This window comes from Suncus etruscus, chromosome 1 (assembly GCF_024139225.1).
Source record: "Suncus etruscus isolate mSunEtr1 chromosome 1, mSunEtr1.pri.cur, whole genome shotgun sequence".
NCBI classification, from domain to species: domain Eukaryota; kingdom Metazoa; phylum Chordata; class Mammalia; order Eulipotyphla; family Soricidae; genus Suncus; species Suncus etruscus.
The window spans coordinates 5,931,422-5,946,533 of NC_064848.1; the positions used below are offsets into that span (position 1 = coordinate 5,931,422).

The window sequence follows — 15,112 nt, forward strand, 5'->3', positions numbered from 1 at the left end:
CATAGCAGGTTTTTTGTCTTTCTTTGTTGTTGTCCTTGTTTTTGGAAAGTGGGGGGCTACACACAGACTATGCTAAGAATTTACTCCTGGCTTTGCACTCAGGAATTGCTCCTGGAGGGTTTGGGGGATCATAATGAGGTGCTAGAGATTGAACCCAGGTTGGCCATGTGCAAGGCAAATGACCTACCCACTCACTGTACTATTGCTCTGGTTCTGGTTTTGGTCAGATATAAAAAATTTAGTGGAAAAACATTTCCCTCTCATTTGTTTGCTTTAGCATCCATTCTTTCCCTCTCTTCTACTTCTAGAACTCTCATCTAGAACTCTCATCTAGAACATGCTCCTCCCCCAATAGTAAGTATTTCTAAAAGGGATCAGGCAGGGAAATTGGAGCCTGAAAATAGAACAGCGAGGAGGGTGCTTGCCTTGTACACAGCCTACTAGGATTTAATCCCAGCATCACAAATGGTCCCCTAAGCCTCACCAGGAAAAATTCCTGAGCACCATCAGGTATGGTCAAAAGCCAAACCAAAAATAAGTGATTTGTTAATTCCAGGTATGCCTCGTTTTATATCGTGAATATGCTCCCCAGAAAAAAATGTTCGAGGGGGGCTGGAGCAATTGCACAGTGGTTAGGGTATTTGCCTTATACACAGCTGACCCAGGTTTAGATCTTCAGCATCCCATATGGCCTCCTAAGTCTGCCAGGAGTAACTTCTAAGCACAGAGCCAGGATTAAGCCCTGAGCACTGCCGGGTGTGACTCAAAAACCAAAAAGAAAAAAATGTTTGAGGACTGGGGAGATAGTCTGGAGGGCTGGAGCATATATTTTGCACATAGGAGCTCAGAATTTGACCCTCAATATCATGTGATTCCTCAGAACCAATAGGAGTAGTCCCTGAATATATCAGGTCAAGCCCCAAAATAATAAGATAAGTGTTTCTATCAAACTGATGTAATCTTCTTTCCCTTTATGAACATTCTGGGATAACTGGTATGTGACTGTTCTACAGTAAATATTTTGAAAAACAAAAGATTTGCTCCTTGAGCCATTTGTGTTGTTTTTGTATGCACATCAAATTTGCCTAGAGCAGCACATGTTTTTCCCAACCTACTCATTTAAAATTACAAGTGTCACATCTGCATGACAACTTACTCCCTCCCCCAAATTCAGCAGGAGGGAAAATTTTCCTTAATACACATATTTCAGAGGCTGTCCAAGGCTGACTATGGCCCCTAGGAGGGGACCCAGGACACCCAAAGACACTGGGGAGGGTTATGACTAGCCACCACCCATGGAAGCCATGGTTACCTCCTTTCAGGCTATCTCTGGTCCCAGGTCTTTGCCTTTTTAGAATTTGTGGGTTCAGGCTTCCCTGAACTTTCTCAGCAGCCTTCTGATGAACATGTTTGGAGAAATTTAAAGCGATTGTGCTGGCTTTGGTTACTGGTAATCATGAAAAGTTATTGTTCATCTTTGCATCAGCAACCAAGGCTCCATCTCTCTATTTCCCCAAGGTTTAGAAAAGTTAGATAACACACCAAGGTTACACAGTAAGTAGTCTAGCAAGAACTCATGCTCTGAATTTTTATCACTGTGATAGAGTCAAAAAAGGGGCCCTAATTTTTCAGTTTCTCCCAATAAGAGAGATAGGGTCTATCACTCTGTTGTTTGAATTTTAGCTTGAAGGTGTGAATCTTTTTAAAAAAATTTTTTGATGTGAATCATTTTAGTCAGGAAGATATTCATAAGTAAGACATAACCAGAAGTTTAAATAGTTTCTAAGATTTGGAGAGACATAGGCCAGAGCTATAGTACAGCAGATGTATCTGTCTTGTACACAGTCAACCCAGGTTCACTCCCTGGTATCCTGTAGCATGCCCTGAGCACAGAACCAGGAATAAGCCCAGAGCACTGCTGGGTATAGTACCCTTCCACTCCCCTACCCCCAAAAAAGATTTGGGGAATCAGAGAATTGAGCCTGGCTATCCAGGGCTTACTCCTGGTAGGACTTGGGGACCACATGTAATGCCAGAGATCGACCTAGATTTGGTTCCCAACAGGAATAAGCTCTAAAAACCATCAGGTATAACCAAAAGATCAGAGTAAAGAAATTACTTAAACATCTAAGGTTGGGGAGGTTTTAGTATATATATAGCAAAGGTTAATTCAAGTAATCACCAAATATAAATAATAATCACTAAACTATCTCCAATAACTCATTATCAACATGTATAAATAAGAAAGATGTTAAAGTAGGGGAGAAGCTGCTTTTCACTTTCCCCTGTTTTCCTTACATGCAGACAGAGAGCAGAGCATTTCCAGTGTTATCAGAAAAGATCATTTTTCTGGTCAGTAAAAGCCTAGAGAGCCCAGGGAGACTATCTCTGGTCCTAACTCAGGTCTCCAGGAGTGATGCATTCATGGCTTCCTGTTCAGGGAGCAAGTCCTGCAAAAAAACAATCCACAGCAGGCCTTGCAGTCCATGCTTCCAGGACTTTGGACAAGACCCACACAGATTCAAGATCTGCAAAGCTGAGCAGTTTGGCCCAGCCAGCCGGCAGGCACACATCACTTGGTGGGAAAGAAGACCTTCTAGTAATGCCCGTTCTTGGCAGGATAGCAATGAAATGTCCACCAAAGGCATCTGTCCAGGGACCCATCTGACTCACAAAGCACCTCTTCTTGCCAACTAGCAATAATTGGTGGAGTTAGAAAAAAAAAAAATCCTTAGAAAGTAGGGAGAGCAGCAAGCAAAAGGGGAAAGCTAGCTTGTTTTTCCAGGAATGATCTGTAAAACTTCTCTTTGGATCCAAAATCAAGTTAGAATTCTCTCCATCGAAAAGCAGAAGTGGAGCATAGAAGGCACAGGGTACGAAAAATCAGCACTAGATTAATGACTGCTTGGAGTAGGAGACACAGATTCTTGGCCCAGTTTCATTGTTGATTCTGTGTGTTCTGGCACAAGTTAATCACACATCCACCCAGCTAACAAACCTTCAAGGAGGAGCTATTTTCTGCTACTTTGTTAGCGGGGACTAGGAACATCACATGTGGGAGAACCACAACTCAAGTGTGCTACACTAAATTGTTTGCTCCCCTCCCTAGTCCCCCACATACACCACAACAAAGATTCCGAACACCACAGCAAAAGTGTGTCCCTCTTCCCCATTATCTGTCAGCAAAAGGGAAAGGAGGCAGGAAAAGGGTCCATTATGACAAAATAGAAGGCAGGGTAGCATATCCATTGTGGGAGCGGAGATGGCTCGGGGTAGAGCTTCTTGGAAAAAAAGAGATATCTGGGTTGAATAGCAAAATGATTGCTTTCAGCTAATCTTTATTAATGACTCTGGAGGAAGACTCATTCAAATAATATATGACATATGTGATATGCATTATTCCTCCTTGACAGGAATTATCCTCATCTACAGATAAATAGGAACCATAGCTAGCTTATGTACCCTTAGGAAAGAGACATAAGATTTGAACTTTGGCTGGTGTGCAAGCCTTAGCTGTAGATTTGACAATGATGAATGAGCAGGGCCAGAGAGAGAGCTCAATGGGCTGAGTGCATGATTTGCATGCAGGAAGCCCAGGTTCAATTCCCAGCACTGAATAGTTTTTCCAGGAACACTAGGATCACCCCAAAGTACAAAACCAGGAGTAGTCCCCAAACATCACTGGGTGTGACCCCAACACCAAAATGAGCAAATACGTGATGAACAATCTAGCAAAGGTACAGAACACACAAAGATAGATTGTAGGAGCATTGCTCTATCCTGTACCAGTTTCCTCACACATTACAGAGGATAGCAGAAGGTCTTAACATTTGCTTGGTCTTTCTATGTGTAAAGCACTTCACAAGCTACTTTTCACGGGCAATTCTTTTGCTTTGTTTTTTTCCAGAAGGGGCATTACTTTCATGCCAGGTATTTATTTACAAACATATCTAAACTGTCTAAGCTCAATTTTCAGAGATTGAACTTTGAAAAATGTTACTCTTCCTATCTGTTTTTCCTTTCCTTTTTTTTTTTTTTTTTTTTTTTGTTTTCTCTTAGTTTTATTTTGGATCACACAGAGTGGAGTTCAGAGCTTTCTCCTGACTTTAAAGGCTCAGGGATCCATTCCTGGTGGGACTTGGGGGACCGTATGTGGTGCCAACGGTTGAACATGGGTTGGTTCCATGCAAAGCAAATGCTTTCCCCCCACTGTACTATCACTCTGGCTCCCTCATACTTTTTTCTTATAATCCAAATCACATCCAGTCAAGTAGACATGGTTTGTGGTCATGTAAACCAAAAAGCAGAAAGTCACACCACATTTAGTCGTTAAGTTCCACTAAGGCTCAGGTCCCAGTTTTCTGAGTAAGGCCTGTCAACCTCAAGTAACAAGTATAAAAGAAGTAAAAAAAAAAAAAAAAAAAAAAAAAAAAAGCTGGAACTTGCTGTTCTGGCTAACATATGAATTACAAACATCTGTAATAAATATTACAGTAAGTGGTTTTTACAACAAAACACAAAGGAAGGTGCAAAATACAAAATATAACGAAGTAGTCATTTCTTACCTCTATGCATAATCTTGTGTTTCTCCCTCAGATAAGTCAGGCCCTTTATTACCTGTCGAAAGGGAATGTCAAAGGAAACTGAAATAATACTTTATAGAAGATAGTTTTTTTTTTTAAAAAGCTTCAAAGGGGGCCGGAGAGCTAGCATGGAGGTAGAGTGTTTGCCTTGCATGCAATAGGACAGTGGTTCGAATCCCATATGGTCCCCCGAGCCTGCCAGGAGCGATTTCTGAGCTCAGAGCCAGGAATAACCCCTGAGCGCTGCCGGGTGTGACCCAAAAACCAAAAAAAAAAAAAAAAATCTTAAAAACATTTTTTTCTTTTTCGTTGGGGGGGGGGGGGTTGGTGGTGCTCAGGTGTTATTCCTGGCTCTGCATTCAGAAATCACTCCTGACAGGCTCAGGGGGCAGTGTGGGATACCAGGGATCAAACCCTGAACTATTTTTTTAAAAGGAAAATAATCTATTTTAAAGTGGTCTAAAAATAAAGTCTTTTTTTTTTCCTTTAATTTTCTCATGGGTCACACCCAGCAGTGGTCAGGGGATACTCCTGGCATTGTGCTCAGAAATCCTCCTGGCAGGCTCAGGGGACCAGATGGGATGTCAGGAATTGAACCGGGATCTGTCCAGGGATTGACCACACACAAAGCAAATACCCTATCGCTGTGCTATTGCTCCGGCTATGCACTCAGAAATTGCTCCCAATGGGGGGACCATATGAAACGCCAGGGGAACAAACCACCGTCAGGTCCATCTTAGGCCACCAAGACACCTTACCTCTAGCGCCACCACTTCGGCCCCAAGGCCCTGATTTTTTTTTTAACTTGATTAATTGGTTTCTGGGTCACACCCAGCAGTGCTTGGGGGTTACTCCTGGCTCTGCACTCACTTTACCCAGAGGTAAAGGGGCTGGCAGGCCGAGGGACCATATGGGATAGCAGTCCCTCCCGGGTCAGCCACATGTACAAGGCAAATGCCCTACCATTGTGCTATCTCTCAAGCCCCAGGTCCTGATATTTAAATATACCTTATCAAGAAATGATCTTCTTTGTACTTAAAAAAAAATATTTTGTTTTTATTTTGGCGGCCACACTCGGCGTGCTCAGGGGTTACTCCTCCTGGCTTTGCGCTCAGAAATCACTCCTGACTCAGGGGGACCATCTGTGATGCGAGATTGAACCTGAGTCTGTCTTTGGTCAGCCACGTGCAAGGCAAACGCCCTACCCCCTGTTGCTACCTCTCCGGCCCCATAAAATGTTATTTTCAGGGCCTGGAGCTATAGCACAGTGGTAGGGCATTTGCCTTGCATGTGGCTGACTCAGGAAAGACCCCCAGTTCGATTCCAGGATCCGATATAGTTCCCCCTGAGCCAGGAAGTGATTCTGAGTGCAGAACCAGGCGTGACACCCTGAGCACCGCCGGATGTGACCCAAAAAACCATACAATATATATTATTTTTAAATAAAATGTATCATTATCATTTTTTTTCTTTTTTGGGTCAGATATCCTCTGAGGCTACGCCGGCCTCACAAGTAAGGATTGGCTCCAGACGGTGGCTTGGGGGACTTAATTCAGCCGCCTACATATCAATACAGAGGCTTGCTCTCCAGCCCAAACATTACAAGTTTAAATAACCTTAACATTCACGTGAATTTGCCTGACTCCAATTTAATTTCTATGAATTCAAGCTCCTGCTTCATACTTCTAATTTGCAATCCAACATGAAGTTTTCTGATGTTACAAGTGGGATTTTGGGGGGATCCCCTGTCTTATGTTTCACAACATAAAACTTTCGTAAAGGGAATATCACTTTTCTATGTCTAATGAATGTGAAGAGATGGAGGGAGAGAGGATATGGTAAGAGGGAAACAAAGAAAGAATAAATGCTGATTTGGGAGGCTGAAAAAAAAAACTCTTTTGGACACTGGGTGGCAAGAAATATGCACTGGTGAAGTGTTGGGTGTTTGAAATAATTGTGTGTCTGAAAATTTTCTCACCAGGGACAACTTGTAACTGCGTATCTCAAAATTAATTAATTAAACATGTATTAAATTAATGAAAAAATAATGTGTTTTATTCCTGATTTTGATTTGGGTTTTCAGCCAACTCAGTGGTGCTCAGGGTTTACTTCTGGCTCTGCACTCAGGAATCACTCCTGGGGGAAAAAAGGGGACCATAAGGGAGTACCGGGGATCAACCTTAGGTTGACTGCATGCAAGGTAAACTCCTACACACTGTTGTTAGTAGCTCTCTGGCCCCAAGAAAGAATAAATGTATCTAAAATCTAGATAGGGAAAATCTAGTGGGAATAGAAAACTCTACTTTTCTTACAAACTTTCCCCTGACTTTCCTCCTGGGGAATTTTCAATGTCATAATTTATCAATGAAGGTATTGCAAGAAAGGAGCAACAATATACTCACAGCAATGCTAACTTTTCCTAAAATTTGTTCAGGTATTCTTCCAGCTTTCTTCAGGACTTGATCCAAGGAACCCTCCATCCTAAGAAAAATGCCAAAGCATTTAGTGGCAATATTTTTAGCGGTTCATACAAGGAACATCTCCTAAGAAAATACCCTTCAGTTTATTTCAAGCAAGCACCAGATACACTTAGAATGCAAAACATTGTAGGAGGCATGAGAGACTAACTCAAATCCTGTGAATAATCATTGAATAAATGACTAAAATCAGCCGTCCAAAAGCAAGAACACTGATGGCACTGAACTGATGACAGTGATTGAATCTAGCAATGACAAACTGTGATCTACTTCTTACAGTCTAGGTGATGCTTCCCAAGTTACCTAAACTGTAAAAATGAATACTACTGGGCCCGGAGAAATAGCACAGCGGCGTTTGCCTTGCAAGCAGCCGATCCAGGACCAAAGGTGGTTGGTTCGAATCCCGGTGTCCCATATGGTTCCCCCGTGCCCCTGCCAGGAGCTATTTCTGAGCAGACAGCCAGGAGTAAACCCCTGAGCATCACCGGGTATGGCCCAAAAAAAACAATAACAACAAGAAAAATGAATACTACTATATTATAAAAATCAGAGGGCCCGGAGGAGATAGCACAGCGGCATTTTGCCTTGCAAGCAGCCGATCCAGGACCAAAGGTGGTTGGTTCAAATCCCGGTGTCCCATATGGTCCCCCCGTGCCTGCCAGGAGCTATTTCTGAGCAGACAGCCAGGAGTAACCCCCTGAGCACTGCCGGGTGTGGCCCAAAAAACCAAAAAAAAAAAAAAAAAAATCAGAGTGTTCTGTGATTAAGATAATTCAGACAAAACACAGTAATAAGATATTCAATAAATGTGTGCTATTTTATGACAATTGTTAAGGTAACAAACTACATTTAGTATTATTATCCTGATAAACCATAATTAATCAAATGTAAATCAAAGTTTAATAAAAACAGTACTTCACACTCCAAAAATCCTATGACATTCTAGGGACTGTGCTATATTCTATGAAGGAAAGGGGGTACAAAAAGACAGTTACAGGACTAGGGATTGCTTAAAAGGCTAGTGCACATGCACTGCATGATGGAAACTCTGGGTCCAATCACAGCATCACATGAGTCTGGTCCCTAAGTATGATCAGATATAGCCCAAAAACTGAAGACAAAAAAAACCTCAATGCGGGGCCGGAGAGATATGCATGGAGGTAAGGCGTTTGCCTTTCATGCCAGGAGGTCATCTGTTCGAATACCGGTGCCCCCATATGGTCCCCCGTGCCTGCCAGGACCATTTCATAGCCTGGAGCAGGAATAACCCCTGAGCGCTTGCTTGGGTGTGACCCAAAAACTACAAAAAAAAAAAAAAAAAAAAACTCAATGCAATTCAAAAATTAGCAGAGGAAATAAACAACCCTAAATGAAATCATTCAGAACAAATGTGGGTGCAGAGATAGTATTAGCAGGTAAGTTGCCTTTGCACAAGGCTAACCCAGCACCCATATGGTCCCCCTGAGTACCACCAGGAGTGATCCTCTAATGCAGAGTCAAGAATAAACCCTGAGTACTGCTGGGTTTGGCACAAACCCCAACCCCTCCCCCTTACCCCCCAAAAAGATAGTCTGGGGCAATAGATGGCTCAAAAGAGTGGAGTTCCTGCGCTTAACATGTGGACGCTCTAGTTCAATACATGGAACAGAACTGTTGTCCCCCAAGCAATCAGTAGAGCTAACACCAGGAGGAGAGTCTCAAGCAACATGCCAGGAATAGCCCCCAGTTCTTGGTAGTGTTCCACTTTCCTAGCCTCTCCACACACCAAAAAAATTTAGTTTGGACCCATCATTCTACAGCAGTCAATTTGACCACATGGAGGACTAGAAATGACAGGACAACAAGAAAAGCACGTACCTAGTGCACACGACCAACACAGGTTCTGTCCCCAGCAACCTATATGGTTCCCTAGGCACTGCCAGGATTCATCTCTGAGTGCAGAGCCAGGGAGTAATTCTATTTCAGGAAAGAACTAGGGCATCCACATGTTAAGCATGCACTGCACTCCTCTGAATCATCTCCCTTTTCCTATATGGTCTTTTGGAAGAGGGGCTGGTGAGGGGAGTGCATGGACTACACCTGACAATGTTCAGGGGTTACTCATGGCTCTACACTCCTGTATCATTCCAGTGGGCTAGTGTTGAGCATATGGGATGCCAGGATCAAACCTTGGATTGTCCATGTACAAGGCAACTGACCTACCCACTGTACTATCAATCTTAGCTTCTACTATTGTTTTCACATCCCTACAAATAAGGAAGGTCTTTCTGTTTTTGTCTCTCTCCTTTTGACTGACTTCATTCATCATGATACCCTCTATCTATTCTATCCACATAGATCCATACACCCTATACTATCCAATAGCAGCAAATTGCATAATTTCATTTGTTTCTACAGCCAAAGTAGTTATCCATTGTGTCAACACATCTTGTTGTTTTTTGCTGTTTTTAATACCTTGTTATTTCCCGATTTTGACTATTGTGAAAGTCCTGCAATGTAGATATCTTTCTGAAATAGTGTTTGGGGGCCCTTGGGATAGATTCTAGATTGGAACTTGCTGTATTGTAGGGAAGCTCAATTCCTTGTTTTTTGAGGGTCTCTGTAATTGTTTTTCCAAAGAGGTTGAACTAGTGTACATTCCTCATAGTGGATCAGGTATACGGGGAGCTAATCTTAAACAAGGAGCAAACAGTATGAAAGAAAAAGCTACAAAAAACGTCTTCAGCAAGCAGTACTGGAAAACGGTTCGTAAGAAGATGAACTCAGACCATGCATGAAAGCAAATTCAAAACGAATTAAAAACTTCAATTCAGACCTGATTCCATAAACTATGTTTAAGACAAAACAGGTAGAACCCCTCAGATCACTGGATCTACCAGCATCTTCATTGCTATAGTCCTAGCAAATAAAAGCAACACTGAACAAATGTGACTACGTTTGTTTCTGTGGTACAGAAACAAATGATGACTTGAATGGAAAGGCGTTCAACAACTGAGGGAAAATATTTGCACTCCACTCATCTAATAAGGGGTTAATATCCAAGATATATATATAAAGCCCTTGTGAATTTTACCTATTCAAAAACGAAACAAACAAATAAACAAAAAAGAGCTGGATAGGTAGTATAGCGGGTAAGGGCACTTGCTTTGTACACTGCCAATCCAGGTTTAATCCCAGGCATCACCTAAGTCAGTCAGAAATGATCCTGAATGTAGAGCAGGAGTAAGCATTGAGCATCACGGAGTTGTAGTAAAAATTAATTAATTAAATAAATACAATTTTGAGAGCAAAAAAAGGTTTTGATTGAGAGCATAGAATAGGGGCCCGGGAGAGATAGCACAGCGGCGTTTGCCTTGCAAGCAGCCGAGTCCAGGACCAAAGGTGCTTGGTTTGAATCCCGGTGTCCCATATGGTGTGTCCCCCCCCCCCCACCGTGCCTGCCAGAAGCTATTTCTGAGCAGAACAGCCAGGAGTAACCCCTGAGCACCGCCAGGTGTGGGCCCAAAAACCAAAAAAAAAAAAAAAAAAGAATTTGTTTAATTTTGGTTAGTTTTTAGTCGTATCAGGTGATACTCAGGGGTTACTCCTGACTTAACTCAGAAATTACTCTTGGGGGGTGTTTTGGATAACCAAATGGGATGGAGAGATGGACCCTGGGCCAGCCTCATGCAAGGTAAATAATGCCCTACCCACTGTAACTACTGCTCCAGCCCCTGGAAGCCAATTTTAAAAGAAAGTAACAGATGAGTTCGTATTCAATGTGACCCCTACCTCCAACCTATGGTCTGTGGCCCAGCACTGATCTGTAGAATATTTCCTGGTGGTGTACCAAAAACTTCCTCCCAATCAAGCAGTCACATACACCCACACAAGCTAAAAGTGATCATTTTGTAACACTGGATTTACTAAGAAGAATACTATCTATATTGGTTTTGCTTGGCTGCCAAGATCTCTTTGCAGACAGGGAGAAACTAGGAATCCAAACCAAACCTATTTCCCAAGAGCCCAGGGAAACAGTTGTATCCAGGTGTTGCCCTTAGCTGAGGTCTATGCCTCCTATCCTCTAGGCTGCCGACACAATCTCCAGGTCCCAGGTTGACTACTCTGAATAGTCCCATAGCCCAAGGAATTGCCCAAATCAGCAGGCCCCTAAAGCTCCACAGCACCTCTACATTGCTTGGATAAATGAAAAGAGGGACCATGCATAAGAAGTTTCCAAACCATTTTGTTTTGATTCCAATGGTGTTAGCACCTTTAAATAGTTTTACTTAGGCATCGGGTACTTAGGCACCACTGACTACATTTCAAGTGAGACCAGCAATCCTGTCCAAGTCTAACCTGGATGAAGCAGAAAATCACTCCCATGCTCCTTCCCAGGAGAGAGAACAAGTGTCAGTTAGAAGGTTTCTGTTCCGAGTTATACTTTCCCCAGGTAGGGTGGCAACTAACAATGAAAAAGGGAAGAAAGTTGGCTCTCTTCACTTTAACATCCTTAAGGGTGAGGTTACAAGCAGATTCAACAGTACGAACAATGGAATGAGTGAGACTGAAGTCATGAAGCAAAATCAGAATTACCCATAGCTGCCTGCAGCTCACTCACAACCTTTTCATTCTTCTTCACTGTTGCCAAGGACCTGCTTTTACCAACTGAAGCTGCTGAAATTATGCTTATTTTTAGAAGTCCATTATTAACTAAGTCAATGGTACTTTTGTGAAGGTTTTCTAGAGAAAAGACAAATACTTTAAGGGGAAGGGAAAAAAAAATAAAAAGATTTTCCTCCTGCTAGAGAACCCTGAGCCCTGAGTTCCCGGCTCTCTGGCTGTCCAGCTGTCACCTGAGCAGGAATCAACTTCCCCACAAACAAGAGTATTTCTGTTCCCATCAGTGACATCCAGTAACCCCAGGAGGCTCAGAACTCAATATTGGGCAGTGCAAACACAGCTTATTTCTAGGGAAGTTCAATGCTCAGTCCAAGAGCTTTAGAAAATAGGCTCAATGAATGCTGATGACACAAATTCCCTTTAAGATGCAAAGAATGATCTCTTTGACATGGCAGAACATGGAATAAAAAAGAATGGGATTGGGATGAGATGGGAATGAAAAATGACCAAAGACCAAAAGAAGCCGGTTTACAGAACTAAACTCACCAACGGTGGATTGGGGTAAGAGAAGAGGGAGACAAACACCCTGAGACAAGGGTGGAGGGCAGAGGACAATATTGAGAAGGATTTAGTGTAGGAATGTTGTAAGCATGACATCCTATTATGAAGAGTGTTAAAAATCACAGGGGCTTCAAATAAAAATAAAAGAAGATGCATCCAAAGGGCTGGCAAGATATCTCTACAGACTATAACAGTGCTTTCCATGCAGAATGCCCACAACAGATTCTTGGTCCCCCAAGCTAAACCAGCAGTGACTCCCAAGCACTGGTTAGCTCCCTGGACAAAGCCAGATTGTGGACCCCAAACAAACAAAACAAAAAAGATGTATTCAAACAATGAATAAAGAGATCAACAATATGTAATTATGGTCCATGTGACAAAATGTTCACTATAGAATCTAGGGAGCAGGTCCGGAGCGGAGCCACCTTGAATAAATAATGCTGCCTCTTTGGGTCTGGATTGATTGGGAATAGAAATAACCTTGGCGGGCCCGGAGAGATAGCACAGCGGTGTTTGCCTTGCAAGCAGCCGATCCAGGACCAAAGGTGGTTGGTTCGAATCCCAGTGTCCCATATGGTCCCCCGTGCCTGCCAGGAGCTACTTCTGAGCAGACAGCCAGGAGTGACCCCTGAGCACCGCTGGGTGTGACCTAAAAACCCTAAAAAAAAAAAAAAAAAAAAAAAAGAAATAACCTTGGCAGGGCCCGGGAGAGATAGCACAGTGGTGTTTGCCTTGCAAGCAGCCAATCCAGGACCTAAGGTGGTTGGTTCAAATTCCCGGTGTCCCGTATGGTCCCCCGTGCCTGCCGGGAGGCAATTTTCTGAGCAGACAGCCAGGAGTAACCCCTGAGCACCGCTGAGTGTGGCCCAAAAAACCAAAAACAAAAAACAAAAAAAAAAGAAAGAAAGAAATAACCTTGGCAGTGCAACTGAAGGACGCTTAAAGCAGGCACATTCCTAGCGGGTACAGAATAATTTTCTTTCTGAAAAAAGAGAGCCGACCAAATAAGTTCGGGAGCCTCTGCTTTGAAGTGTATATTATACAATCCCTTCAAAGCTATGTATTTGGGAAAGTGACCAGAGTAAGGAGTTGGGGAGAAATGTGAATGAAATAGGTCATGATAAAGAGGGCCCAAGAGCCTTGGAATTTGGAATGTGGCCAATACAGAGCTCTCGAAAGGCAGAGAAAGAAGAGTCCTACTCGACTTTGAAAGGAGGAAGCTGAGGCAAAGCGGAAATCTCTAAAGAGATTTGGCAGTCAGCACCCAGTGTCCCTGGCACGGGCAGCTTGGCCAGCTGTACAGGAACCAAGGGAAGGGAGGAGACTGCTTGGGACTGGAACAGACAAAAGTGTCTCCAGCACTCAGGGCTACTGGACTTTATCATGACTTCCCAACACGGTGCATCTGTGAGCCTCTCCACCAGGACTAACATTATCCCAACTAGCTTGGGAGTCTATGTTGGCCCAGAAATGGGTAAATTTCATGCTAGCTCTAAGGCCTAACTTTCACCACTGAGCTGACATGCCCCCCCCATATAGTCATTGACACATCACTTAGGGGGGCCCAGACACTGTGTGGTCAGACTCCTAAATAGGTCGGACTCTCAGTTTCTTTTTTTTTTTTTTTGGTTTTTTGTTTTTGGGCCACACCCCGGTAACGCTCAGGGGTTTACTCCTGGCTAATGCGCTCAGAAGTTGCTCCTGGCTTGGGGGACCATATGGGACGCCGGGGGATCGAACTGTGGGTCCGTCCAAGGCTAGCGCAGGCAAGGCAGGCACCTTACCTCTTGCGCCACCGCCCGGGACCCCGGACTCCTCAGTTTCTTGGCTCAGGGTCCCCATAGCAGTACCAGAGGTATTTGTGTAGGAGGACCTCGCTGTCCCACAGAGCCAAGTTCACATGGAGTAGGAGAACCCACATGGAGATACCTGAAATGGTCAAGAGAGTGGAAAGCAAGCCTGTCTTGTTTCATCACCTCCTTCCAGGAATGGGGCAAGAAAAGGTTCAAGAGACAAAAGCTGTGATCAGTGACTAGTGATTCAGAGCCAGCAAAGGAGAAGTGAGAAGCGAGAAAACCTCCATCTAGACTCAATTAAGAGAAATAAAAGACTGCTCTCTACATAGCAAGAGACCACAGAAGCCTAAATATGAGATTCCAGCAAGCTCTCACCTAATGCACAGGCCACTGCCTGATGACTGTCTAATCATAACCTCTGAAGCAAGTATCTGGAACTCATTCAGGTCTGCTCACAAACAGAACTCTTGGTTTCGTTGTTAAAGGGAGACTTCTGAGGGACAGAGAATCAAAAGTAATTCAGTAGCTTCAGAATTCTGGTGGCCCAGGAAGTGACATATTCTGCATATTCAAAAACCCTTATACCACACTGAAAGCTCAGATTGAAAAGAGCCCAGAATGCCTACGGGGGGCAAGTTCCCTCAGCAGCTCACTTGGCACCTCATACAGAATAGACACTAAAAATAAGTGCTCACGAGGCTGAAGCCCATGTTTATTAACTACTCCAGCTTACAACCTGCCAGAAACCATAGAAACGTGGGGTGTCAGCATAGACAATGGTCCATAGCTTTCTTTGCAGCAATGAGAAGAGGGCTAGCCTAAGATAAAGGATTAAGTCAGAGTTAAAAGAAAGGGAAGCCTGACAGGTACTTTGCACACGGTCCATCCCCCCATATATAGTGGCTATGAGACTGCATCTCTCAAGGTCTCCCTTTCTGGCTCCTGGATGAAGCGGAGGGGTCTCAATAATCTGGCTCAGGGCTGGGGATCTCTCTCTCTCTCCTCTCTCTCTCTTTCTCGTTCTCTCCTCTCTCCCTCTCTCTCTCCCCTCTCTCTCTCCCTCTCTCTCTCCCTCCCTCTCTCCCTCCCCTCT

The 15,112-nt window shown here is 43.6% G+C and overlaps 1 protein-coding gene across 1 annotated transcript in view; it reads right to left on the minus strand.

Moving 5' to 3' along the window:
- Positions 1 to 15,112, minus strand: part of MAP2K1 (mitogen-activated protein kinase kinase 1) — a 103,872-nt gene that overhangs the window by 26,278 nt on the left and 62,482 nt on the right. The window contains exons 4-6 of the mRNA XM_049782804.1: positions 13,424 to 13,518; positions 6,986 to 7,064; positions 4,566 to 4,617 (exon numbers count right to left, since the gene is read on the minus strand). Coding sequence (XP_049638761.1) covers positions 4,566 to 4,617; positions 6,986 to 7,064; positions 13,424 to 13,518 — 226 coding nt within the window. The remainder of the gene's footprint in view (positions 1 to 4,565; positions 4,618 to 6,985; positions 7,065 to 13,423; positions 13,519 to 15,112) is intronic.